Source organism: Buteo buteo, chromosome 15, assembly GCF_964188355.1.
Source record: "Buteo buteo chromosome 15, bButBut1.hap1.1, whole genome shotgun sequence".
NCBI lineage: Eukaryota > Metazoa > Chordata > Aves > Accipitriformes > Accipitridae > Buteo > Buteo buteo.
The window spans coordinates 11,630,143-11,656,222 of record NC_134185.1 but is presented as its reverse complement, the minus strand read 5'-3'; the positions used below and the strand labels follow the sequence as shown (position 1 = coordinate 11,656,222).

General features: G+C 46.1%; 1 protein-coding gene across 6 annotated transcripts; it reads left to right on the top strand.

Annotated features, from left to right (window-relative positions):
• Positions 1-4,626: 4,626 nt before the first annotated feature.
• Positions 4,627-23,223, top strand: CNR1 (cannabinoid receptor 1). 6 transcript variants are annotated; one of them, XM_075046595.1, is made up of 3 exons: positions 4,627-4,742; positions 12,073-12,165; positions 17,710-23,223. In XM_075046595.1, the coding sequence occupies exon 3, from the start codon at positions 17,771-17,773 to the stop codon at positions 19,190-19,192; it is 1,422 nt and encodes a 473-aa protein (XP_074902696.1). In that variant the 5' UTR covers positions 4,627-4,742; positions 12,073-12,165; positions 17,710-17,770; the 3' UTR covers positions 19,193-23,223. The 6 variants fall into 6 exon arrangements, with proteins under 6 accessions (XP_074902696.1, XP_074902697.1, XP_074902693.1 ...); XM_075046592.1 differs by lacking the exon at positions 4,627-4,742 and adding an exon at positions 4,911-5,143 and having other exon boundaries at positions 11,748-12,165; XM_075046591.1 differs by lacking the exons at positions 4,627-4,742; positions 12,073-12,165 and adding exons at positions 4,911-5,143; positions 5,689-5,726.
• The last annotated feature ends 2,857 nt before the right edge of the window (positions 23,224-26,080 follow it).

The window sequence follows — 26,080 nt, the reverse complement described above, 5'->3', positions numbered from 1 at the left end:
ACCTTATAGTTTAAATAGAAAAGCCTGAGAGTGGTGAAAGAAAAGAGATACTGTTATCCTCATTTTACAGCTGGGGAGCACCAGCACAGAAAGACAAACAGCAGGACGTCCTGAGGTGCTGAGCTCATGGAGCTCTTGCTGAACTCAGTGAAAGTTGTGGGTGTTCCATACTACTGAAAAAAGGGGGCCAACATCACAGAACAAGTGAGGAGCAGAATCAGGACTTGGTGGGTCCCAAGCTGACCTTGCTTGTTTGATAGCTTGCGGAGAAAACGTAGAAAAGCTGAAAAATCCTGTTGCCCTAAGAGTACTTGTTTGTGCTGCAGCAGCACCTGGACGTGTCAGGTCCTCAGGCTCTGTGGTTTGGGAAGAGAAGGCTAGCACAGGAAATGGCCAGGGTTTAAGGTCTTGTTTTTCAACCTTTTCTTCTCCTTGTCCAGAGGAATTTCTATCATGGCCCTCAAGATATGCAGGGGCAGAACTGCATTTATGGTGAAGACCCTCTTCAACTTTTTCCAGAGGTTTTATGCCTGTGAAATGGTGGAAGGGCTTGTGTACAGCCATGGTGCTCATTGCTATCCTAGCAGGAAAGCCTCCTAAACTGAACAGATAAAGACGAGCCTTCGGGAAAGCAGCCAGTCTTCTAAATTAGGAACTGGACACAAGACCAAATCTTGTCTCTCATTTGAAGATGATTTAAGAAACTGCCACGTAAACCTTGTGAAAACCCATTTACCTATGGGCAGGACACAGGATAAGCATGTTAGAAGCAGTGTACTTCCAAGTGCCTCTTGGGAGATCAGTTATGTCTTGTTTGGTAGTTGTATCTGCCCACAGATGAAGGGATAAGGATGAAGGGATGAAGGAGCAAAACCTCCAAGCTTACATGAGGCAACAGCAGGAAACACTCTTGAAAAGAAGAGATGGAGAAATCTTAAAAAACAGCCATGGAACTCCAGGGTCTGTAAAATCAGAAAGCAAGTGATCTTCCTCAGATAACCAAAGCATCTAACCTGATTGTTGTATGGATTTTTGCTATGTAAATCATCAGGCTCACTCATTAGGCACCTCTGATCATCCTAAATAGATAAAGTGCTTCATGAATGGAAGACAACATTCACAAAGTGGCAGACAAAGTTTATTTTTCATAAAAATATGAAATACAGGTATTTGAAAAAAAATCTGAGAGGGCAAGAATTGGTGGGATTTGTGATTTAGAAAGAGCATATGATCAGCTGGATTACCGCATCTGTTACCCCCTTTCCTCTTCTTCCTGAAATAGGAACCAAAGGAAATTCCAGTTGCAATAGTACAGGGGGTGGCCAGCAGACACCTGACTGATGCACTGCTTTGAAATATGTTAACTGGGAGCAACCAAAGGAAAAGCGAGAACTTCTGGTCTCAGGGTCTATGTCCACCCCCATCTTTTCCTTCAGACCTCTGTTACTGAATGATTCTTCTCTCAACTGGCAGCAAGGATTAAAGTGCGAGTAAAGACAAGACTGCAAGTAGCCCTCGCTATTTTAAGTATTTTCTAATCGCGCACTTTAAAAAGGCAGTCGTCGATGTATTCCGGAATTACATCATGTGGTTGAGAGCCCAACGAAATTCAGATATTCTAGTTTCCCTAGGAGCTTGGGGTTTAAAATTTTGCCCCAAATCAGAATAGCAGCATTCTTTACCTTGAGAAAGTTGTGGGGAATGTTAATTTCAGATCGATGGAAATATGCGATTCAGCTTTCCAAATTTTGTATTATTTTGTAATATATAATATAAAAGGAAATATTTTGAAACCAAAACTCATTTTGAAGGAAGAAATTGAAACATTTAGCTTGGAAATGTCAAAACGAGATGTTCCCACACTGTTGGAACATCCCTTCACCACTTACTCTTTTTTAAATGACATTTTCAGTGCAACCGACACAAGTTTGCAAAGCGTTTCAATTTTGACAGGGTTGCATTTTCCAGTGGAAAGCTGTTCTTTCAGAGGTTTTCCAACCAGCTCCACTAGGAACAGGTGTCACAGGATTGCAGCAACCTTCCCTTTGCCAAATTGCTAAATTAAAAGCAAGATCCTGGAAAAGTGGCTGGGGCGTGCAAGGCATGAGGAGTCACAGGATGCCCCGCTGTGAAGAAGGTTGAGAACCTGGTGCTTGAGTCACCTCTGGCTACCCATACCCGTACCCATACGTCTTGTCTCCCGTGGAACTGCTACGCTTGTGGGCTGAACTGGCAGTAGCAACTGTGGGGGATTTTAGGGGGAAAAACCCCCCCTCAGTGTGTGGGCACGGCTACATGCTCAACACTGCAATTTCCCTCTCTACCATCCGAGTTTAGAAGTGACAGAAAGAAGGATTACCCCCGAGATTGGAGTAGCTCCCAGTTCAGGATGGGGATCTTTAGCAAGCTGTGAATGTGGAGGTGGGATGGAGCAGTAACACGTGCCCTTAAATTCTCTCTGTGGCCTGATTTTAGTCCAGCGATGTCCACTGGATGTGACTTGCCTTTGCCGAGGGGATCTGTTCCTCCATAAACATGGAAGAGAAGCTTAACCTGGTAGGTTCACATTAGAAGCAAAAGTAGCCAATTCTTTCAAAGAATTAAAAAAAAGTCTTAGCCCTCTGAGGAGGAGAAGTCAGTACTTTCTGAAATGCACAGCCAAAGAGAAATCTGCTCTGATTTGCTGCAGTGTATAAAGTTCTTTTCACACACCACCACTTCCGAATGACCAAACAGACAGACTGACTAATTTCAGAAACTCAAGCCGGGCCCAAGTGAGTTAGTCTTTTTTTCTTTTCCACTTTTCTCACAGGAATGCTGTTTGAAATTATCTCCTTTCTTGTTAATCTAACGATTACCATTGGAAAGAGCCAGCGGTGGAAAAAATATAGGCAGTAATTATGATCTTGCAGACTGGCTGTGGGACTAGATGCCAGGAAAACACCGGATTGTGAGAATGGGTCAGTGCTCCTCGGCAGGTGCGTTTCCCCGGAGGGAGCCCTGAGGTTTTGGGGGCCCAGCTCCAGAAACCTTCGAGAGGAAGACTCACTGTCGGATGGCAGGCACATGGCAAGTCAGGCGCCCCTAAAAAGTACAGCCACCCCAAATCTTGAACCCTCACTCGTGAAGAGTTGAGTGTTTCTCCTGAGAAATGAGGAATACGGCATATTCCTCCTCCACGGGTGGATGTGGTAGATGGACCAGCTAATGTCTTCAGACACTATGTCAAATGATAAATATTTATCAAGTTTCTGTATTAATACGTGTGAAGGCAAATACATATTTATGACGCTGCAGAGGCAGAAGCACGCGGAGCACAGCCAGCTGGATATTAACAGTCTTCAGGAGCTGGCTGTCGAATAAAGCCCAGCTTTTCGGTTTTGCCCATTGCCCGTCCGCCTCCGGAGCCGTTTGGTCCCTCCGAGGCGAGGGATTCCCCAGCGCTTCTGAGGGCTGCCGTGACGGCTGCGGCGTAAGCCCCAGAGCACCCAAGGCAGGACTCCAGGGTGGCGAGGAAAAGGGCAACAAACGACGGCAAAACTCCGTCCTTCCGCGGGAACTGCGGGCGCAGGGAAGGCGCTCGGCCCTCAGGGTCGCCCCGCCAGCGCACCCACGGCCTCAGGCCCAACGGCCGCCCCAGCCCCGAGGCCTCTCCCCGCTCTCCCTCACCCCACGCCGGCGGAAGCCCCGCGGGCCGCCCGCCTCAGCCCCCCGGCGGGGCGGAGAGGGCGGGAGGCCGGGCCGGGCCCCGCGGCGGGGCACCGCCGCTCTCCCCCCCCGCCGCGTCCCCGGCGGGGAGGCGCCGGCCGCCCCCGCGGGCCGGAGGAGGCGCTGCCTTCCACATTGGCTGGAGGCCCGGCGCGCCGCCTTCCCCCAACCCCGGCCCGGTTCCCCCGCGCTCGGCGGGGCGCCGGCACGACGGGGCTAATCGCCATTAATCATCCCCGGCCCCACCGCGGGGCGAACGGCGGGCGGGCGGCCGGCCGGGGGCGCGGGCCACGGCCCGGACGGGGCGGTCGGGGTCCGCATCTCCGCTGCCGCCCGCCTCCACCCGCAGCCCGCCGTGTCCGTGTCCCCCTCCCCCGTGTCCCTCCCCCGGGGCGAAGTTTGGCCGCCGCCGCCGCCGCCCGTCTTTCCCCGGCGCTGCCAGGGCCGGGACAAAAGGCACACTGACACGTGATGGGAGCCGGGCTTCATAAATGGGACCGGAGCGGGGCGGAAGGCGGGGGGGGGGGGACGCGGTGGCGGCGTGTGCCGGAGCCGCGCCGGGCGCCCGCCGGCTCCCGCGCTGCCTCCCCGCGCCGAGGCGGCGGCGGCGGCAGCGGGCGGAGGCGGCGGCGGCGGCGGCGGAGGAGGAGGAGGAGGAGGAGGAGGAGGAGGAGGAGGGCGGCCGGGGGCGGCGGCGGCGGCCTGGGGGGGGTGGGCGGCACATGGAGCGGCGGCGGCGGCGGCGGCGGGGCGGCGGAGCCCGGCGCGCCGCCTGAGCCCGGCGAGCGAGGGCGGCGGTGGTCGCAGAGGAGGCGCCGAGGGGAGGGAAGGGAAGAAGGGGAGGCAGCCGGGGCGGGGGGGGGGTGGTGGGGGGGGGGGGGGGAGAAGTCTCCCACCTCCTCCTTCCCCTCGCCGGCACCGCCTCCTCGGCGCTCCCCAGTGCCGGGGTGCCCGGGCGGGGCGGCGCTCCCGCTCCCTGCCGGGGGTCGGCGCGGCCGGAGCAGGCGGGGGACGCGGCCGGTGCCGTGCGGAGGGTAAGGACGCCGCGGGGCGGGGAGGGACGAGGGGGGGGGTGGGGGGGTGGGTGTGCGGCGGGTGCCCCCCCCGGCCGGGGGCCGGGTTAGCCGTCGTCCCCCTCAAAGTTTGTTGGCGGCGTGGGTGTGTGTGTGTGGGGGGGTGGTGGTGGTGGTGCGGGGGGTGACACCGCCTGCCCCGACGGCGGAGAGGCGGCCGCCTGCGGGAGCATCCCTCCCCGGGATCCCCGGGCTGCGGGGACGGACGGACGGACGGACGGACGGCGACCCCGGGGAGGAGCGCGGATCTCGCCCCTGCCCCGGGCACCGGCCCCGCGCCGCCGCCGCCGCCGCCTGGGGCGGTTGGGGGAGAGTTGGAGGGTGGCCCGCGGCCACCCGGGAGAAAAAGCCGGTGGCCCGAGGTACGTGGTTTGCTTCGGCGAGCCCGGCCGGAGGACGGGGGGACCCCGGTTGCCGTGGGGAGGTGCGGGAGGCTGGTGGCGGTTCTGGTGAACGCGCGTCTATTCTTCTGTGCGCGGAGCCGGCAGCCGCCCGGGTTCCCTCCCGCAGGACCTTCTCTGACCTCGGAGGTTTCTCCCCTGGTCCGAACCCAGCGGGGATTGAGGGCGGGTGGCGTTCCGGCCGGTGTCCCTGGGCGCTTTTCCTCCCGAAACTCTTGCCGTTGAGGCTGTGACCGAAATAAAAGGCGGTCCGTGGCGGTGTGCGCAGCGATGTTCCGTTAGATGTCACTTAGGCATCCAGCATCTTCAGAATATCCCGGTAGGGTTTTTTGGTGGGTTGGTTTGTTTTTGTCTGAAATTCGGAGGTCTGGGGGGGGAACGGCCGGGAAGAGAGTGAGCTTTTTAAACTTCACGCGGTGTTTGTCGTGTGAAATCTTCAGCTGTTGAGAAATAATTCTGGGCAACCAGATGGGCTTATTTTAAATGGGCATCTTTTTGTCTCAAAGACGCCTGCAAATCTCCATTGAGAACACCCCTGGATGAGGTATGTACCGAGCCTTTGGTAGGAGAGAGCTCGTTACTGTGATTTCAGTTTGATTAAGTAAAATGGTGTCAGAAGATGAAGTCCATAGTTTTCCTTCTTTCTCTGAAATTATCATCAGTGTTATTCTCTGTATGGCAGCAAATGTTCGTATTAACAGTTTTGGCATATGTTGTCTTCTTTCAGAAGATAAAGGGACATGTATAACATAAAGCCAGATAACAAAATACTCCTTCTTGAGTACCTACAAGTTTTTTTTTTAAAAAAAAACGTCGTGTGGCTTTTTTAACCTGTTAAAGGTGTAGTAATGTTTGGGGTTTTGTTTTTGTTCCTTAGCTGTATCATCTTGTTTTCTCATTGTTATTGTTCACCTTTTCTTAAAGGAATATTGCATTCTCTGCTGGGGGTGGCATTGCTGTTCACATATACCAAGATCATGCAAAGGATCCGAGTGATATTTAATATGATAATTTAATAACAAAATGTACAACATTGCAGAAATTACATGGGTGTGCTTAATTCTTTTCGGATTACACCTCATATCAACTGCTAGCACGGGTTTTCCCTTCTCAAGAAAGGAAAAAAACCCTGTGACTATAGTAGGAATATTTATCATGCAGGCAGAGTTTATTAAATCAGCCGTAAAAGAAATGAACGTAACATCTTTAAACAGTTTAAAGGATGGATGTGTAATTCCTGATTTGCTTGAGGTTAAAATTAGTTTTGTAGCAGTCAGGAACAGCTTTGCTTTATTATCTGTTGGTCTTTGGAATGAGAGGCAGAACCATTAAAAAAAAAAAACATTTTAAAGCAGAATTGATAAAAGCAATAACTGTTTGACTGAGCCAGCAGGCATCTATTGCCAGGGGAAAAAAAAAAAGTTGGCTAGGTAAGGAAATCGACTATTTGCTCTGAATTTACCTCGTCAACCATTCGATAACACCTAAACCCACAGTAATCAAATCAAAATACCTATAAAACTCAAGGTGAAGGTGGAGGCAGGTTATAGTATTGTGAGGATGAGCCGGTGGGCGCCTTTGATCCTGGCTGTTGTTCTTTGGTGAATTATGTTAGCTCAGTTGCATAAAGGACCCCATTAAGGGCTTTCATGCTCTGCTGAAGGAATGGCAGGTCTTAGCCAATGCAAGCCTTTCTTTCCCTTTCTCTGTTCACAGGTTTCTGATTGGGCAACAGAAGTTTAGAAATGAAATAACTTTTTTTTTCTTTTTAAGTCATTTCTGACTTTCAGCCTTTAACGTGGCCATCCCAAAATGCTTGCAGACTGTCATCCTGCTGCAAATTTTGGTGCTGAAAGTGTTGTGTGCTAGAGAGGGAGAGCTGAGATGACTTTCCTTTCTATTGAGTAGTAAGTGAGGAGATTAAGAGGCAAGGGAGAACCCAAACCCATGTAATCACTTAGTATTGCCCAGTAATTTTACAAATACATCGCCATTCCTGGTTCCGCAGGTTTCATGCGCTGTCTTCCACTCACCTAGTTTCTCTACTTCTGCACATTTTAAGAGAAATTACTGCGACTTCTCTGATGCAAACTTTGTGACCTCTTACTAGTCATGCCATCGGCTACCTAGGCATCCGCAGAATTAATTTTTCTTGACGGTGATTGCTCTTCCATTTCTTCGCAGATGTCTATATTGGCTTTATCCGAGTCTCCTCCTGAAACAGTAAATGATTTTAGGTATGTTTCACTGCAATTTCCCAAATAGTTTAGGCTGTGTATAATGATGAATGCTCTACAAAGCCACGCATCAACCACGTAAGTGAGAATTTGGAGATTTTTCTCTTCTCTAGCAGCAAATTTGCACAGTCTGCTGCTGATTTAAAATATGTACTGCGGACGACCCTAACACTGGGATTTGGCCAAGTTCAAAGCAGCTGTGCAGATGGACACAGAAGACAGAAGGCAGAGGGAAATAGACCCTTTTAATCATAACAAGGCTGCTCTTGTTTTCCTATCTATAGTGGAAATGCATGCCAGCCCCTCGTACTTAAAAGCAAGCTTGCAAATGTGCCAGAATAGACAGCAACAGCATTTGTTGTTAATGCAAACTTAAAAATGTGACAACCTGTCTTCTCAGTACTGCTCTTTACATCTCCATTTCTAGACTGACGCTGTACTGCTGCAAAAAGTGCACATCTGATCGCTGTCGGTGGGATAAGAATTTCCTCCCCAGAACTCAGGCTCTTTGAAAGTGCAGGGCTTTGTTAATGATTGCTGAAACTAGCCACGACCTGTCCTTTCGAAATGGTTATAATGACTTATAAATCAATTTCTCGTTAGAAAGAACTTTTTTTTTTCTTTTTCCCGAAGGTGCCATTGTTGCCCATGAAAAATGATTGGGTTTGCAACATAAGGTTGGAGCACATTTTATTCTGCCATTTGTGCCTCATGGAGGGGCATTATGGTGATGCATACACCAAGCCTGGTTCTGCCTCTCTTCAGTAGGAACATCTTTTTTTGATCAAGCTACCCACATCCAAATTACAGATAAAATAGATACTTCACTACTGTGTGTGTTAGTATAATGTCACTCCTTACTCTTTGGCTGGACTATTGGTGAAACTGGATGTGTTACACATTTCAGATGTTGTTTTGTTTGTGTAGATAGAGACTAGACGGTATCAAATAATACCTCATCCTGTGTTAACCTGTTTTATAGCAGCTGTATATTCTTAAGAAAGGCATGTTTACTCACTACAAAGTACTGAGCAGGAGCAGTTCTGTAGGGAATACTGTCAGTTCCCTTTCAGACCTCACTGGAGTAATTTTCATATTTCTGCGTTTTAGGAAACCTTTAAAAGTTTGTGCTTAGGGGCTTAGCGGGCTCCCACCTTCCCGTTTTGGTGAATGTGAAACATGCTCTCAGAAACCACTGGTTTTAGTCAGTTCTTTCTCTGTTTTAAACAATGCAGTACTGGAGTCCAGACTATGCATGTGCCTGGAAAATTAGGTGGCATAGGTTTGGCGCGTGTATATAGGTTACCTATATGTATATATACATGCAAAATAATTTTTACAGGATCTTGGTGATAGATGTATTCAGTTTAGATTCTTGCTTTTCCCCAGGAAGTCTGTGTATAAGGGAATTCAAAACGATACTCAGCAGTCATCTTGCCTATATTTTCTGTACCTACACTTCTAGCTTGTCTCGTCTCCTTGTCCTCTGGTACCAGGAATTTGAGTTTACGCATGACTAACACTACTGCAGCGTTTGTGAGACTTTAGTTGTTTCTCTAGGCATGTGTATGTGTTTGTGTATGTCTATCTGTGAGTTTATGCATAGAAATATATACATACACACACACACACAAAGAAAAAGTCATAACTCATCCCTTGGTATCTTGTAACTATTTCTCAAAATCTGGTGTAATTTTGGCTGGAGTCTCTCCGCAATTTCTTGTTCTGGCTACTTGGATATCGGATTCTACTGTAATTCTTTCTCACTTCTCCTCTTGTCTCCCTCTCTTCTTTTTTTAAAAAAGAAAAGCATCTGCATATTTCGAAGACACGCACCATTGCCAAGCAATCTGGTGTAGTGGCTTAATATGCTGGCAAATAATTTCACAAGTTGTTTGTGTGTGTGAAGGCAGTATATTTGAATATCATTATATTCTGAATGTAGCTATGAAGAGAGTTATCTGAGCTTATTTAAATTTTATGAAAGGCCAGACAGCTCCAGAAATGAAAGAATGTTTTACATTTTTTAATTGGAGTGCATATTTTCATCCTTTGCTAATGCTGATGGCGTGGGACATCGCCTTTACCAAAAGCCTTTCTGTCCTAGCTTCTGAGCACTGCCAGTACTTACTGGCCTAATAACAATTTTCGGGAGAAGCAGACTCCTGAGGACTGAGGTAGAAGGGATGTTGCTTTGCAATGTGTTGCTGACTTTCTGTGCACTAGCTTTCAGTCCTTGCTTGCAAACCCCTCTTCCCTTTTCCCCTTTTGGTGTGTTTACCCGCTGGATGGGTCACCCACTGGCTGCATTTGAGCCCCTTCTCTTCCTTTCCACCTCTGAGGGCCGTATCCTGTACTTCATTTTCTTTAAGCAGTTTGATTTTTATTAACGTCCCTGGCCAGATTTGCTCAGCTGATCTCTCCTGAGTGTCCCCAGCTCAGCCCCATGTGCCAGCGCGTACAGCGCTGTCCTTTTCTGTGACCTTACCGGGGATGGCTTCTCAGAGCCCTGTGCGTCTTCCTTCGCTGTTTGAATACACATCAGAAATGGACTTTAAAAGAGCAAGTCCTTGCCTGCGGAACAGTGGGTCTGTTCTTTCTTTACAGTGAGATCTGAAAATCCCACTAGCTATATCCTTCAGCTTACGGAGGTGTCTCTGAAGTTCGGATAGCTCGGAAGAGGAGGGAGGTTTTCTCTCGTGAGTTTTCTCCTTCGCCTGATCTGCTTTCCCCATGCCGATCACAAAGGCAATTCTTCTCTTTCCCTAAAATCTGGATGCCTAACTCCCGGTGGCTCCTTCCAGTTGGGTCTTCCTCTCTTACCTTTCCCCAGTTTGCTCCCATCTCACCTGGAGACGTCCTATTCCCTGTATGAGGAAAGTAGTTATCTCTCCTCTCTCCTCCCAATCCCCCTCACACCAATCACTTACTTAACCCGCATTACCTTTGCTCTCAGCATCTCCTTGCTACCTTGCTGTCTCACAAAGTCCTTGATTAAAACTTGTTACGGTCACAGTTTGTTGCGGGGGCAGAGGCAGACAGGCACTCTGTGCAGTTTATGAGAGTTCTCCCTGGAACCTGATGTTTTTGCTACCTTTCTGTCTCTCATCCCTTAATAAAGTTCACTTATATTTTCTGCTGCAAAAAAATCGTGCCCTTTTTTGTTCTGCTCTGGCCATTACATGAAAGCTGTTTTCTTGGAGTGGTTATCTCTCCCCCCCCCGCCATGTGTTTTTTCCCCAGTTTCATCCTCTAGACGTTACATTCTTCTGGGGACCTTTAGCGTTTAGCCTCCAGTGGAGCCTGGGTCTTTTATGTCCTGCTCTGCTCTTTCAAATGACTTCTCTCCCTTCAACTACACGTTGTGTGCTAAGCTGCTGTCTCTTCTAGGTACTTCCAGGAGACTGACTGTTCAGTCCCCATCTCTTTTGCACCTGGCTGGGCTTCTCTGTCTCCATTTAACATTTATGTCAGTTCTGCTCAGCAGCAGTAAGCTCCTGCACCTTTTGGCTTTAGAGAATCACTGGAAAAGAGGCTGGAAATGAAGCAATTTCTGTTGGAATATTGAAATCCAAGATAAGCCCTTTTGTGAAAAAGAAAAAGTTTGAGAGTTCAAAATTGACCAGGTTAATGAGTTCTCTTCCATTTTCTTTAAAATGTAAATACCATAACATTGTATCGAACTTTTGGTATTACCTGTTCCTTCTGCTTTATTGGGAAATGGGTCCCTAAACTGGAGCTGATTTTAAGCAAATACCAGGTCACTCTTGCTTCACTGCTTCCCTTTCGTCTGAGCCTTTCATACTTCAGCAAGCCTCTTTGTGCTCTCTCAAAACTCTGTCTTTACGTGAAACTAAGATGTATAAAGTAAACCGTGAAAGATCTTAAAATCCTGTGTTGTTTTAAGATAGCCACGTCCTCCTTCCCTCCTTTCTCCCGAAAGCCAGGCAGACCAGCTAGCTGTAGTTTCCCATTAACGTGACCCTGATGGTCCCCTTGCTGGTTTGTGACTTCAGTACTTCATCTTGTCTCCGACTTGGTAGGAAATGTGCGTGTAGGGGGCTGTATTTCACAAGCTGAGGGGTTTTGAGCGAACTCAGGAGCTCTGGGGGGTTTTCACAGGCAGATGGGGCAGCTGTCCCTGCTCTCCCCCCTGCAGCTGGTGGGATGTGGGAGACACATCCTTGGTTTGCTTAATTCAGAGAAGGGGCTTCAATCTAAGCCTCTCGGTCACAACGCGTGCACCCTGCCTGCTGGAATATCGGTTAGTGCCTTTATTTCTGGATGTTTAACTCTTGATCCCACGTGGAACACCTGGAGCGGTTTAGGGACGGGCGGCCGAACAGAGAGGCTGCCAGCACGCTCACCTGGCTTGCAGGGGGGCAAAGTTCGGGTCCTTCACCCGCACCAAACCAGGACTTCAACCTCGCTTTTGAACCTCTCTGATCTTAGACAGACGCATATGCCCCGGCTGTTTGGGAGGTAAGGCACAGCCTTTTTTTCTCTGTGCCTGCAAGTCACCTGTGGTAAAACTGGTACACACAACTCGCCAACAAAACTTTGGAGGGAGGAAATAATGTTATTTCTTTTAAAAACATTGTCGGTCACTGATTAACGCTCTGTTTTCCCCCTTGTTTTGTTTTTGCCGTTCAGATTGTCAGCTGCTGGATGCTGGCGGGTGTCACGTAGGGGCAGTTTGCCCCCAAATTAGAACAATCCAGCCCCTATCCTGCTAGCGTGCAAACGGTATGTTAATTAACATAAATAACCATGTAGCTGTTGTTGCTTGCTAATTAAGGTTCAACTTGCCAAAGATATCATCACGTTACATAAGAACAAAATTTGGTTCAGTACTTGCATGCCCTAGTTTACCCCATAGCCAATAGTGCCTTGCTGTAACTGGAAGACAGCATCCCTCATTTGCTCCTCTCCTAGTGTCTGTGGTCCTTCCCGATGCCTCATGCAGAGAAAATTCCCACGGAAGTGAATGCAAGTTTTCCTGAATTAGGAGTGACAGCGTATTTGCTGTTTATAGCCTAGGAGTAGCACAGTGTTGGAGATGGAGTAGTAAAACAGTAAATAGGATAGGGGTAACATTGCTTTCACATTCTTCTCAACGTGTGTTTTTTCCTTGCTCGGTGTTCCCGAGCCTTTGAGTGCCATTTCTCAGACTGCACATTTCTTTCTCCAAGGCTTAGAAACCTTGTTCTGTCCTCGAAGCAGTATCGTTCATCGCCATATGGGATAAGGTAATTATTAGCCATATAAATTTTCATTTTATAGGACAGTTCTAATTCCTGGAGGCCAACAGTTACTATGGTAGATCTCATTTCTCTCAGCTGACTACACAGGAGTATAAATTACTGCTGTTTCTCCTGTGGTAGTACTTTGCAGAGCCAGTTTGGTAGGAGTCCCAGTGTACTGGGCACTATGCAAACTTAGAAGATAAAGCTCTTCTCTGAAGGACTTACAAGCCTTATAACATGTAAGCAAGGAGAATGCATTTACATATTTTTATGCATTCAAAAACTATGTTTCAATTATACCTACTTGTCCTTTAGCCTGTTCTTAATTTGCTGTGGGTATCATAGAAGAAATGTATAGACATAGAGATCAAAATATTTTCTAAATAGAAGCTAGAAGGGTTTGATTGCAGATTTCCCTTTGTTGTTTTGATTCCTTTTCTTGCCACGTCAACATTTTTGCAGTTATCGCTAGCATCATTGTATTGCTCATAATTACTTTCCAAGGAAGAACGCAAATATTCACTATTTCTATTCAGGCTATTAAAATTGCTCTATCAATCATCCTGGTTGGAATATGATAATAAATTCGTCCCTTTCTTTAGACAACAATAAAAACTTTCCAGCCCTCCCTCTCCCCCAGAACAACAGGAGAAGGTAGGTAATAGCATTTTAATGAAGTTGCATTCTTGTTCCTTGAGTGAACTGGTCCTGTGGACCAACGAGAAGTCCAGGGGAGGTATAATTCCCCCTGCTGTCCGAGCTGAGTTAGCAACCTTTTAAGTATCACATATTTTAGATTTTACCTAAGGGATCTTCATATTCAGATAGCATCCAAGCTTTTTTAAGGCTATATGTAACCACACAGCGGAGGGCAGTACTAAGACTTGCCCCTTCACCTCTTCACTAATTCTTTTGCTTTGAGGGCAGAGCCTTACAAAGTTGTGTCTTCAACCTTCAGCTGATGTTTAACACCTCCTGTGTTTGAACCCTGATAAAGCAGGCTGGAAGAAGGGGCTGGAGGAGGTTAAATGCAGGTCTCTGCAGACAGCTTAGCCGTGTGTTTGTAAAAGCCACTCCATCTAGTGGCAGTCCCTTTGCACAGCTGGTCCGGCTGTGCCCATCAACAGCCGCCCGCTGATGGGAGAAAAGTCTAAAATGGTGTTCAGCTATGGGTTTTCTGGTTTTGGTCTTCAAGATAAAAGATGCTTGAAATGTTGTATCCGTTGTTTAATCCTTACCCGTAATCATAATTCATTACTTGCTGCGAATTGCTGCATGCAGTCATGGAAATATATCGAAAATTTTGAGTGCCGGCATCAGCGCGGGCTCTTCCTCATCTTTAATCAATGCTTCAGTTCTTTTTAAAGCTGTTTTAAAGTGAGTGAGGTGGTAGAGCTCGTTTAAGGAAGGGATGAAGCGGAGAGCTTTGGAGACTCCAAGGCTGTGTTGGAAGAGCGGACTCAAAGGCTCTCCTCCCTCGCTGCCGCCCTTGGCGTAGGGGACCTGGCTGCAGCACACGGCCGTCTCCCCAGCCCGTCCAGAGAGGACGGATCTGTGCAGGGGACCCTTGTCCTCGAGGGAGGCTGTGAGAAGCCACAGAGGCTCCCAGGGTATTTCATGTAGAGATGGTCATGGGTCTTGAGCAGGATCGGGTCGGGTTGGGTTGAAGCCAACTGCAAAGGGCAGCGTGGCCACGTGGCGCGGGGTGTCCCGTTTTCACGGGCGTTGCCTGCTCGCCGCTCCGGGTTCGGACAGAAGAGCTCAGAGCCAAAATTTGTACGGCACTGGCACGTGCACCTGACCAAACGAAAAGACCAAGAACTAGACCGCTGGTTCTGCCATTGGCTTTTCGGTCTGTGTCAAATCGTGCAACACCTCAGACTGTGACCTGGACTCTCCTGACGAGTGCAGTGCCAAAAGCCCGGTCTTGTTTTCACTAGACAGCTGTGGAAAACCTCGCTGATCACTTCAGTGCCTTTCAGTATTGTAGCTTATACCGGGACAAGCCAGTATCTAAATTAAAATAAACAAAATTCCAGTAAAGTGCAATTCCAGAACGGGCGAATGGCTGTTTTACTGCAACTTTAATAAAAATCAACTGCTACTTGAATAGGTGCATGCACACATACTGCTAGAAATTTCCAATTATGATATTCCCAGCAGCAAACAAAAACAAAATTAATGTCAGCTGCATCCCCCAAAGCCTAAACTACACCACTAATGAACTCCCAAGTACTCTCAAACAAAACTCTCTTTGCAGAGAAAATAAGGTGGAAATTACTGTAATAATCTCAATGTAAAAATACAGAGGGAAAAAAAATCATTGAAATTCAGTGTAGGACTTGCGTCTCCTGATCCCATTAACCGTGTTGTTAGCATAGCATATGCATGCATAGTGATATTGTCACATAACTCACTGCCACCTTCAAAAGAGCACGCAGGAATTTGTGTTCTTTCATTTGTATTTCAAACAAAGGTAGGGGTTGCACGGCGGCTTGCACCTTATTCTGAGGAAGTCTATACTTACATGACTCCGGCAGGAACCAGCTACCTCCTAACAATTTGTTTGTCTGTCTAGCAGAAGTGCTCAGTTGCATACAATTTTTGAAGCTTTACTCGAACGTCATCTTGACATGGGGCTGTGGCTTTAATCATTGAAACGGTTGTCTGTCTTCTGTCGGAAATAAGCTGGAATAACAGAGAATACCACAGCCATCTTTACGTGTTTTTAGAACTACTTGATTTAATATTTTTTGGGGTAGTTTTCAAATGAATAACACATTCGTCACTTCTGGTTTTAAATTGGTGTTACAATGCCAAGTTTACAGTTGCCAGACTTCACCCAAAGCAGATTTGTCAGCTGTCAGCAGGGTCATCTTTGCAACATGTAACATCTGTAAATTGTCCTAGGAACAGCTGTAAAGCACCTTCTGTAAGAAAAGTACCTTATGTATTGGATTATTGCTGTTCATTTTTAATGGGTGCTTCAGTCACATTTCCTTCCCCGACTGCTCACACCCTCAAAATTAAATTCCTTAATACTGTCTGTCTCGCTAATAATTATGTTGTTATTTGCTGAGCAAACGATGTCTGCAAAAGCTGACACAGCCAGTGTGTATTGTGTGTTAGACTGTCCCGGTAAGGCTTGTTCGTACTCATCCTTGTTTGCAGCACTGGAGTTGCAGTGTCTTCTGGACATCTAGGTTCATATATTTCCTTTAACACTCGGTGTCCAGACCTGCTGAATCAAATGCAAAACTTTAAAGAACTGTGGAAAAAGTCGTGAGTGTTCAGATGCTATGTGTAAGTGCAGTATAAATATCTCATCAGCCAAATGATCTCTGCTTGTTTTGGAAATGCGCATGATTTCTTCTGTTTTTAAGTGTTGGTATTGTTGTAGAGAGGAACCCTTTTCTTCTTTCTTTCAGTTTTTATGGGAAAACAGCCGTGGTACCTACTGTGCAAGTTTCCTCTTTAGGAGTTGGGGTGATCAGTACTCTGGGTTTTGGCAGATAATCCTTCGTGGCCTTTCTGGCGGTTTATTGTCAGTTGTGTAAAGTGAACAGGTTAAGTCAGTACAAGCCTATATGTGGCATCTGGGATTTCCTGAGTGTCACAAACAATTTCCTCCATTCTCAAAGCATGAAGAAGCTTGGTTTTGCTCCTGTTGCTGATGTAATCTTCAAGGTGTCCCATAGCAGATGCAGAACAGCTGTAGCACACCAAAGCAGTGACTCTGGGTCTTCTTTACATTCAGACCACTCTCAGCCACTCTGGCAGTGGAAGGGAGCCCTAAAGCAGATGTTCAGAGCATATTCAAGACATGTTATATGGGCAAAGTTATATAAAGGAGCACAGCATAAGAAGAGCTGTAAGACCTGTCTTACATGTTGATGCATGTAAGATGCTCGGATGCTGATGAGGGTGCTCTCTCAAGGGTACCCTGACCAGGAATTGCAGCCTGCAGTTAATCACCATCCATGAGCAAAGGCTGGGCATGACGGGACTCAGAGACCACTGGGTACCCAAGGACCTTCTGCTGGGCTCCCCCTTTCTGAGGGGACAGAATATTTTTGAGGGTGTCCCCAGTGGGACGAGTTACATTTCTGTGCTTCTCACAGGAGCAGTGGCTCCTGGTCCCTTTGGAGTTTTGGCCAGAGCTGCACTCTGACCCAAACTTGGCACCGTGTTTATCTAGGCAAGCGTGAACTGCCCTGATTGAGGCTTCTGATCTATGCAGAATGGATTGCTGGTGCACTTACTGACTTAGCAGTGCCGGTCACCTTTCCTGAAACTGTGGACAAGGCTGGGTAACGACCCACCTCCCCCATATAGCCCAAACATCCCATTTACCTTGGTTTGCTTAGCAGAAGGAAGGACTAGAGTAATGAAGCTATATCTAGATCCCTATATTTGTGGATGAAATACCTTGCTAATAAATTTGCAATAACAAATGCAGGATGTTAGTAGACCTCAGATTGCTGTAACAGGCTAATCTGAATATACAGGCATACGGGGCGAACTGTGAAACTTAAGAGTGCATGGCTCTTTCCCTGTTCCCTCTCTGTTGTCAGGTTTTCAAAACCCTCGGTGCCTTTTGAAAGAAAAGCAATGAAGGTGATGATTCAGTTTAATGCTGCTCTTGCAGTGGCACCTTGGTATTATTTAAATGAAGCAAGCCTAAGGAATATTGGTCAGCAAGGTACTTTGCAGTCAGAAGCCAAGTTCAGATCTAGAGAAAAATACCTTTCTGGTGGAGTGGCTCAGAAGGTTTTGATGAGAAATGAAAATTACTTTCCTATGGAATACTCAGTTCCCTGTGCCTCTGTTTTTCACGTCGCTTCTTAGTGTAACTCAGTTTTAGTGAAATCCAGGTGATTTCTTTCTAAGTGCTCGACTCACCTGGATTCCCGCAGGTGGCAAAGGCTAGGCCTGCACTGAATACAAGCAAAAGGTTGATTTTGTTTGACACAGTCGAACTAAGTTGTTTGTGGAGTTTGTCTCCCTGTTTATCTTAATGAAGTCTGATCTTTTCCCCTTCTAGGATTTCCTCCAATGCATTTTTCCCTCCCTCAAGTCCTTCTGAAACCAACAAGACTGGGGTTATGAAGTCAATCCTAGATGGCCTCGCAGATACAACTTTCCGAACAATCACGACAGATCTCCTTTACGTGGGCTCCAACGATATCCAGTACGAAGACATGAAAGGCGACATGGCATCCAAGCTGGGATACTACCCCCAGAAGTTCCCCCTCTCTTCCTTCAGGGGTGATCCTTTCCAAGAAAAAATGACTGCGGGAGATGATCCCCTGTTGAGCATTATTCCCTCCGATCAGGTCAACATCACAGAGTTTTACAACAAGTCCCTGTCCACGTTTAAGGATAATGAGGAGAACATACAGTGTGGGGAGAACTTCATGGATATGGAGTGCTTTATGATCCTGAACCCCAGCCAGCAGCTGGCCATCGCCGTGCTGTCGCTCACCCTGGGCACCTTCACGGTCCTGGAGAACCTCCTCGTCCTGTGCGTCATCCTCCACTCCCGAAGCCTCCGGTGTAGACCCTCCTACCATTTCATCGGCAGCCTGGCTGTGGCCGACCTCCTGGGCAGCGTGATTTTTGTCTACAGTTTTGTGGATTTCCATGTTTTCCACCGGAAGGACAGCCCCAACGTCTTCTTGTTCAAACTGGGTGGAGTTACAGCCTCCTTCACCGCCTCCGTAGGTAGCCTTTTCCTCACGGCAATAGACCGGTACATATCTATACACAGGCCACTAGCTTACAAAAGGATTGTTACCCGACCAAAGGCTGTCGTAGCGTTTTGTGTGATGTGGACCATCGCTATTGTAATAGCTGTTCTTCCTCTGCTCGGCTGGAACTGCAAAAAGCTCAATTCCGTTTGTTCGGACATATTCCCTCTCATCGATGAGACGTACCTGATGTTCTGGATCGGGGTCACCAGCGTCCTCTTGCTGTTCATTGTCTATGCCTACATGTACATACTGTGGAAGGCTCACAGCCACGCTGTTCGCATGATTCAGCGGGGCACACAGAAAAGCATCATCATCCAGTCTACGGAGGATGGTAAGGTACAGATCACTAGGCCCGATCAAACTCGAATGGACATCAGGTTGGCCAAAACCTTGGTCCTTATCCTAGTCGTTTTAATCATATGCTGGGGCCCTCTCCTCGCCATCATGGTGTACGATGTCTTTGGGAAAATGAACAAGCTCATCAAGACTGTCTTTGCCTTCTGTAGCATGCTCTGTTTGCTGAATTCGACAGTGAATCCCATCATCTACGCTCTGAGGAGCAAGGACTTGCGACACGCCTTCCGCAGCATGTTCCCCACCTGCGAAGGAACCGCGCAGCCCCTCGACAACAGCATGGAGTCTGACTGCCAGCACAAACACGCCAACAACGCGGGGAACGTGCACAGGGCTGCCGAGAGCTGCATTAAGAGCACAGTTAAGATTGCCAAAGTTACCATGTCTGTCTCCACGGACACGACTGCCGAAGCGTTGTAAGTCACAGACTTCTCAGCGTTGCGAGAAAAGGAGTTAGTTTAAACAAAAAAAAAAAAAAAAAAAAAAAAATCAACAACAGAGAAAACCAAACCCGTGGCTTAACGTGTTTGTACCCTCCTGTAATATTTTTTTGGTTTGTCATTGTAAGCTGAGCAATGATTGTGTTAAGAGCATTACCATCAACCAGTTCTTCAGGTTTTACAATTAGGGATTCAAATTTTCAAAAGTTTTTTTTCTCAAAAAGTGTTTACTGAATAATAGTAAGTTTCCTGAAAGAGCACAGAGAAAATACCAGGTTCCTTTTGGGGTTGTGAAGAAAAATTGTGAAACCTAATTGAAAACTAATGCATCCTAAACCAATACCGTGAAACAAGAAAAAAAGCCGTGTAATCATGCTGTTCATTTCAATGTGAAGTGTATTTCACGTCTGTAAGTAATAAGAGTTTTTGATTTTTTTCCAAAAGCGGCAGTGCTGAGTTTTAGAGGTTTTGTAAAACGTGTCGTGTCCTGTGAATTGTATGCTGTTTTATTCTGTGTTATTGATATTTGTCTGATTAAACAAAGTGATAAGGTAGACTTCCGTGGAAGTAATGTGAAATGTGATATGTAAACCCCATTGAAAACACTTACTGTATTTGAAGAATTCCTATGAGCTATTTTGGAAATTTTACACTTTTAGTGGTCTTCTGTGGACTTAGAGGAGAGGCTTTGTGTTCTACTAAAATTATTTCCCCACTACCTTTATACTTTCACATGCATACGAGAGTAACAGCAACAAAGGAATAGAGGAGGAAAGTAAGAGAGGAATGCATTGGTTCAGACTTTTAAATACCACTGCGTTTATACAGAAGGACGTTTATGGTTGTACAGACTATCGCCCTGCTCTCGGGCGTTGCGTGAATACGAACACTGAAAAGCGAAGGTCCCGGATACTGGCTCCTTTAACAGGCAACTGGTTTGAAGCCACGTGCTGGTGCTGGACCACTGAAGACAGCATGTGTCAGACTCAATGTGCGATGTTATCACTGTGCAGTCAATGTATACTTGAAGTGTGTCGCATTCCTGTATCCCAGGTTTAAGCAGATTCAGAGCCTGAGATGCCAAACTCCCGTCTTCACTAAAAGAGGAGGAAATATTGTCAGACTTAGACATTTTCTTATTGTGTGAGCGTGTATATAAATAAATATCTATGTGTGTGTATGTGTGCGTGCGTGTGTGTGTGTGTGTAAGTATACTAATCAGTGTGAGTCATGGTAGCATAACTAAGATAGGACACTATGACCAAATGTAAACTGTATTTCTTGTTGCACGCTTTGCACACGAATTCTGTTTCTAAAATTGAGTTCTTCCAACTGATTACTGATGAAAGTACCGTATTAAGAACATCCGCATCCACTCTGAGAGGTGTATCCACGTGCTAGAGAAAGCAACCTTTCAGTTGTACTTGAGCGCAAGGGGAACAAGAGGCAGAGCGTGGCATGAGCCCGCACTGACAACTGCAGTGGCTGTCAGTGGTGGTCCTGAAAACAGAGAAAGCCAGAAGTAAATGATAATCTGTTTTAAGGCCATCAGTATTCAAATCTGATTGCTTGAAATGAGGTTGAGTCTCACTGTGAAACCAGAATACAGATGACGAGGTTTGACACTATCAGCTTTGAGGAAGAAGTTCTTGAAGGAAAATGGTGACTGTTCCGTGGTGGGATTGTTTCTGCAGCCTGGGACTTTCACAAGGAACATGGTACTGGATAGTCTTTGAGGCATGGCTATTCTGTAATTCTGTTCTGCATCAGAAGGTCTGGGGTCCTCTCCTCTGCTGCCTTGCTTTTTGGGGCCGTTTCCTCACCCTTCTTCTGGCTGATTTCTGCCAAAACAGCTGCAAAGGCGGCTCAGCCCGTTAGCTGCCCGATGCTTTGCCACGAGAGGGGTGACCCCTTCCCTGGCACGGGGCGAGTGGAGCCAGATCCGCGCTGCCCCGCTGCCCGTCCTCGGGGGGTTCGCAGGGAGGCGGGGGGGCAGCAGCCCCGGGTCTCCGGCCGCCGTGGTGTCCCCATGGTGTTTCTGATGATACCTCAGCGCGGGCCAGAGCAGCCGGTAGCGCAAGCGGCTCCGCGGGGCCGTCAGCGGCTCCAAGGTCAGGCTCGGCGAGGGGTGGCACGTCTTAAAGATCCGGGGGGGCGAGGTGCTGAGCAGGGGCTGGAGGACACAGGGATACTTTCCTCCTCCACCTCCCTCCCCTGCAGCTTACCTGGGTGGTGGGACGGGGCACCACGCTCTCGAGGGGGCCGCGGCGGGCGGCCGAAACCGGCAGGTTGCAGAGGATTCCCGGGGGACGTGCGAGTCCTCCTTCTGAAAGATCTTTCTCCTGTCTGGGTCTAGTCCGTCCTAAAGCAGTCCTCTTGGAGGAGGCAGGGAAAGCCCATGTGAAGTGTAAAGGTGTTTTAAGAGCCATTTTTGAAACTGTCTTCTTGTGAATTAAATGCAAACTTCGTGGACTTTCGTTGTGCATTCAAGTTCTAAATTTTACATGATAAATCATGGGACAATGGGGCTGTCTTGGCACTTAACTTGGTGCTTACTGATATAATAAGAAATAGCATCCTGTGAAATGTTACTGTCTGTCATCAGTATCTTCATTTGCATAATGAGTTTTTCTAAAGCTCTGGGAACTCTGTCGGTTCACTTGGAACCATTTATTAAAGAGGTGGCAACAATTTCCCTACACGTTGCACACTAAGTAGAACTACTCTTTCATTAGAAAAATCTGCCGTTCCAAGATAAGCTGTACTTACACTTCAGCTTGAGGTATTCCCAGTTTGCAGTTGCCTACCTTCACTTAGTGATAGCACAGCCAAACGATAACTTGTGTTCCACGGCCACCCACACCATCATCATCGACCAACCAACAATAGTTGCAGTTACATATACGTACCAACTCCAAGTGTTGCGTATCTACTGAGAAGACCATCTATGTCATATGTGTGCAGAGTTAGATTCTCAGCAGTCTAATTGTATATTTGTATAATATAATCTCCTCGATGCTGTGCAATCACTATCCACTTGCACTGGCCTTTCGATAAAAATTTTAGTGTGTCTATTGTGAGATAGACAGCGCATTTTACCTGCTGTTATTGGGCTGAATGTATGTAAATAAGTGAAAAATAAAAAAAGTCATCTGTACAAGCAGTGGCCTAAAAAGTCTGTAATTGTAGACTAGGACAATTGTTGAAGTTGCTGTGACATCTCAAATGCTACCTTTGAATAAACTGTTTACAGGGTCTCTTGGGATGCTGTTTTATAGTGAAAGGAAAAATCTTTCCTTGTGATAATATGAGGTAAAGAAATTGGATTACCTGAGCTTTTTATTTCCAGTGTTTCAAAGTGGAGAACATAACTCTTTATTGTCTGTAAATCTAACATTATTACTTCCTCTTAGAAGAATATTGTATCATTAGATGTTTGTTTCAGCTGGTAACATCCTTGCAACTGCTGCAATATTTTTCATTAGCAACCTGTATAATAGTTTGTACACAAGTACTGTTCAGATTGTCACGAAAAGTAGCTTTGACCATTTACCTACCAGTAGCAGAATAGTATTTCTGTAAGATTTCCAGTGTATTCCTACCATATCATATTTTATTTCTATAATGTAATTAAACTGTTATTTATTCAAGGAGAAAAAGTATTCCTCTACTTTTTTGTTTTCCAAATTTTGAGATAACTGAGGAAGCCACGTGATGATGCTGCCTCATCCCACAATCTGGTGCTCTACGTTTTGTTTATAAGTTTGTCTGTCAGATTCTGAAACAACTGCTTAAACAACTTGACAACAGGTTGTCAAGCTTTGTGGGTTTTAATTGTACGTTGATATGTTTGAAGGAGGAGGTAGATTATATATTTTATATTTGTGTATTCAGTACTATGGAGACAAGAGAGAAATGACATAGTTAAAACTGAACCGCCTGTTTCGTTATGTAGGCAATTTCCCCTTTCCTCTGTATTAGCCAAAATGCAATAAATCTCTTTTGCCTTCCTCAGATGCATATGTTTGCACAGAGATGTTACATTAAGACAAACCCATATACTTCAGGAAAACAAAACACAAAAGAGCAGAAGAAAGGAATACAAACTGAAATAGTGCTGCCGACAGCAACGATGACCTAAATTAGTTATTTGTGGTTGTAAATGTAATCAAGGGCTTGAGGCAAACAAAAAGTTAGTCTAGTTTTGGCCAGTGTCAGTGGGGGCAGAGTTGGGGGGGGGGGGGGGCAGACACACATGATGAAGTGGTCCAACAGGGGTGCACGAAAGCTGTGCAGGGAGAGCAAGCTCAGCCATGCCACTGCCTATGGGGCACAGTAAAGTGCTCCCACCGCTGCACATCCACAACTGAAAGGAAAGGTTGAAAAAACACTTAGAATCTCTTTGTGGTCCCACACGCCCAACCCGAAGCCCACTAAATGCTGTAGAAAGGTCCCTGCCCATTTCAAAGGATCAGTTTTCCATATGACTTAATCTCAGATTCATGTTACTTGGGCAATTTTCCTTCTCCACATTCATGGTTTGAAAACGGGGAGGTCCTTAGGGGATGAAGTGAGCATGTCCTGGGGCCTTGGATCATGGCTGGGCCACAATATCTGTATTTTTAAAAATTAGGTCACTGATGAATTGAGAAAGTCTTGGCGAAACAAAAGCAACTAGAAATGAAAGATTAGCTCTTAATCTTTAACTGCATACTACATGTAAAGGACGAAGTCTGAACATTTCTGCTGAAAGCTGTCACTTCCAAAGCAGCCAGGAGACAATTCCCACTTTATTTGCATGCTCACTAGAAAATAAGGGCTATACTGCCACAAACCGACAGTTCCTCTTGATGGTAACACCTGACTGTTTGTAAGTCTATTCTAAACAACACAAGAGGAAATAATGACAACTTTCCAAGCAACTGCTTTCCCACACTATAGCAGCTCAGGAAGTGTGCGGGCAAATATACTGTCATGATTTCAGCCTTTCACATTAACACCCATTACTGTTTCCGCTCTTCTGACAGTTGTTTCAAGAAGTCGCAATATCATCATGCATGCACATCATCAAAAAAACATCTGCATTCTGTTCTTTTAAAAAAAAATTATGTTTTGTCCTCAGTGAAAGTCCAGCTTTGGCTTGATTTAAAAATTATAATATCTGGGAAGAGATTATAAAAGAAGAGAAAAACATCATTTTGCCTGTGTTTAAGAAAGAATGGGGGGGGGTATTTGATAGTTTAGAATACATGTCTTCCTCCATTCTGCCTTTGTCCATTGGTCTTTTTAGGTAATGGATATAAAGAGTTTTCTTTAAATGGCGGCACAATGTATGAAACACATGATTGCCTTTAACAGGGCTCCTTAATATGAATGGTCATCTAATACTAATCTTTAAAATTCATTTAGGAGAAAAAGTGATAAGGCCAAGGTAATCTTAATGAGTAGGTATGACATGCCCTGGTATTGCTTTCCAATAAATCATCTTTGGTATTCAGAGCAGCACTCAGTTTAATGTTAAAGCATATTAAGGTATGGAATCCTGTCTCAATAAAGTCACTAATAATTTTTTATTGACTTCAGCAGAAATGATATCTTACCCCAGGTTTTCAAACTATGAGTCTGCATTTGGAAAGTGCAATTTTATATTCCATTGTATTTGCATTTTCACTGACATTAAAACAATGATTAGACAGAATGAGTAACAGCCTCTATATTCATTGGGGGTTTTTTACCTCCAAAATAATCTATTTTGAATTCTGGTGGGTCAATGCAGAATCATAAAGTCTGGCAGGAGTTCAATGGACTTGTCATGGGAGTGAAGCAATTTATTTATCCATATGTGTGCAGATGGGGTAGAGAACATCATGAACAAAATTGCTCTCTGTAATGCTGATAGAGTCGCTTCCTGACCGCTTCCACTGATGCTGTTTTGATGCTGCTTTCCTTCCTTCTCTCCATATATATGCATTTATATGTGTGCGTGGTAAAAACGGGCCACACACATATTCAAAATCCTTCCCCCAAATAAAGAAGTATCTCAATTTGTATAATAAATAAATAAATAAGTGAAACAACTTCACAGCCCCTGATTTCATGAAGGGGAAATATCTTCTGCTATTTGTAGCCATATCTAGATGGATCAAGCCTTACCATTGCTGTCTGAACCCTTTCTTCTTTTTCCCCGTGGACCTCACTGAAAGTCCCTTGAAGGCTCAGCATCAGAGGGATACCCCACTTTCCACTGAGCTGAAGAGAGGGAGAAGGGAAGGGAGCTGGGAACTCCCCAGTTCTTGTTCATGGCAGGCTGTTCCTGAAACCACTGTGTGTGTAATGCTGTGAGGGTCTCTGGGGACTCCCCCACGGTGTTCTTGTCCTCCGGGGCAGGACTTGTGGTTGCTGTAACCTGGCCGAGAGCAGAAACCTCATCAAGAGGGGTAAAGAATAATCATCTGTGGTTGAAGCTCTGAAAAGAAAGGCTCTAAAGCTAACAGGGTAATGATGCAGAGGTGGGGGCCTACTATGCATCATTTCTTAGTTATGGAACAAGGATTAGGGGTGTCATTTTGACAGAGGAATGTGGGGAATTATACAGGCTATGGATCCATCCAGTAAACAGTCCTCCCAAACCTTCACAAGGGTAATAATAAATCCTATAAGGCCTTTCAGCAGCAGCCTGGGGAAAAAAAAATATAATCATTGTCTCTGCAGTGCTTAACTTGTAACCTAATTCAAAGTCATTTTTAAATTACACACCTACCTGCTACCAATGCAGTCTGAGTGGGCAAAATTAATAACAGGCATGCTCAGTAAATCCAAGGTTTAAGGCTTTAGCTAGAATGTTAATGTCTAAATTGAGTAATACTAT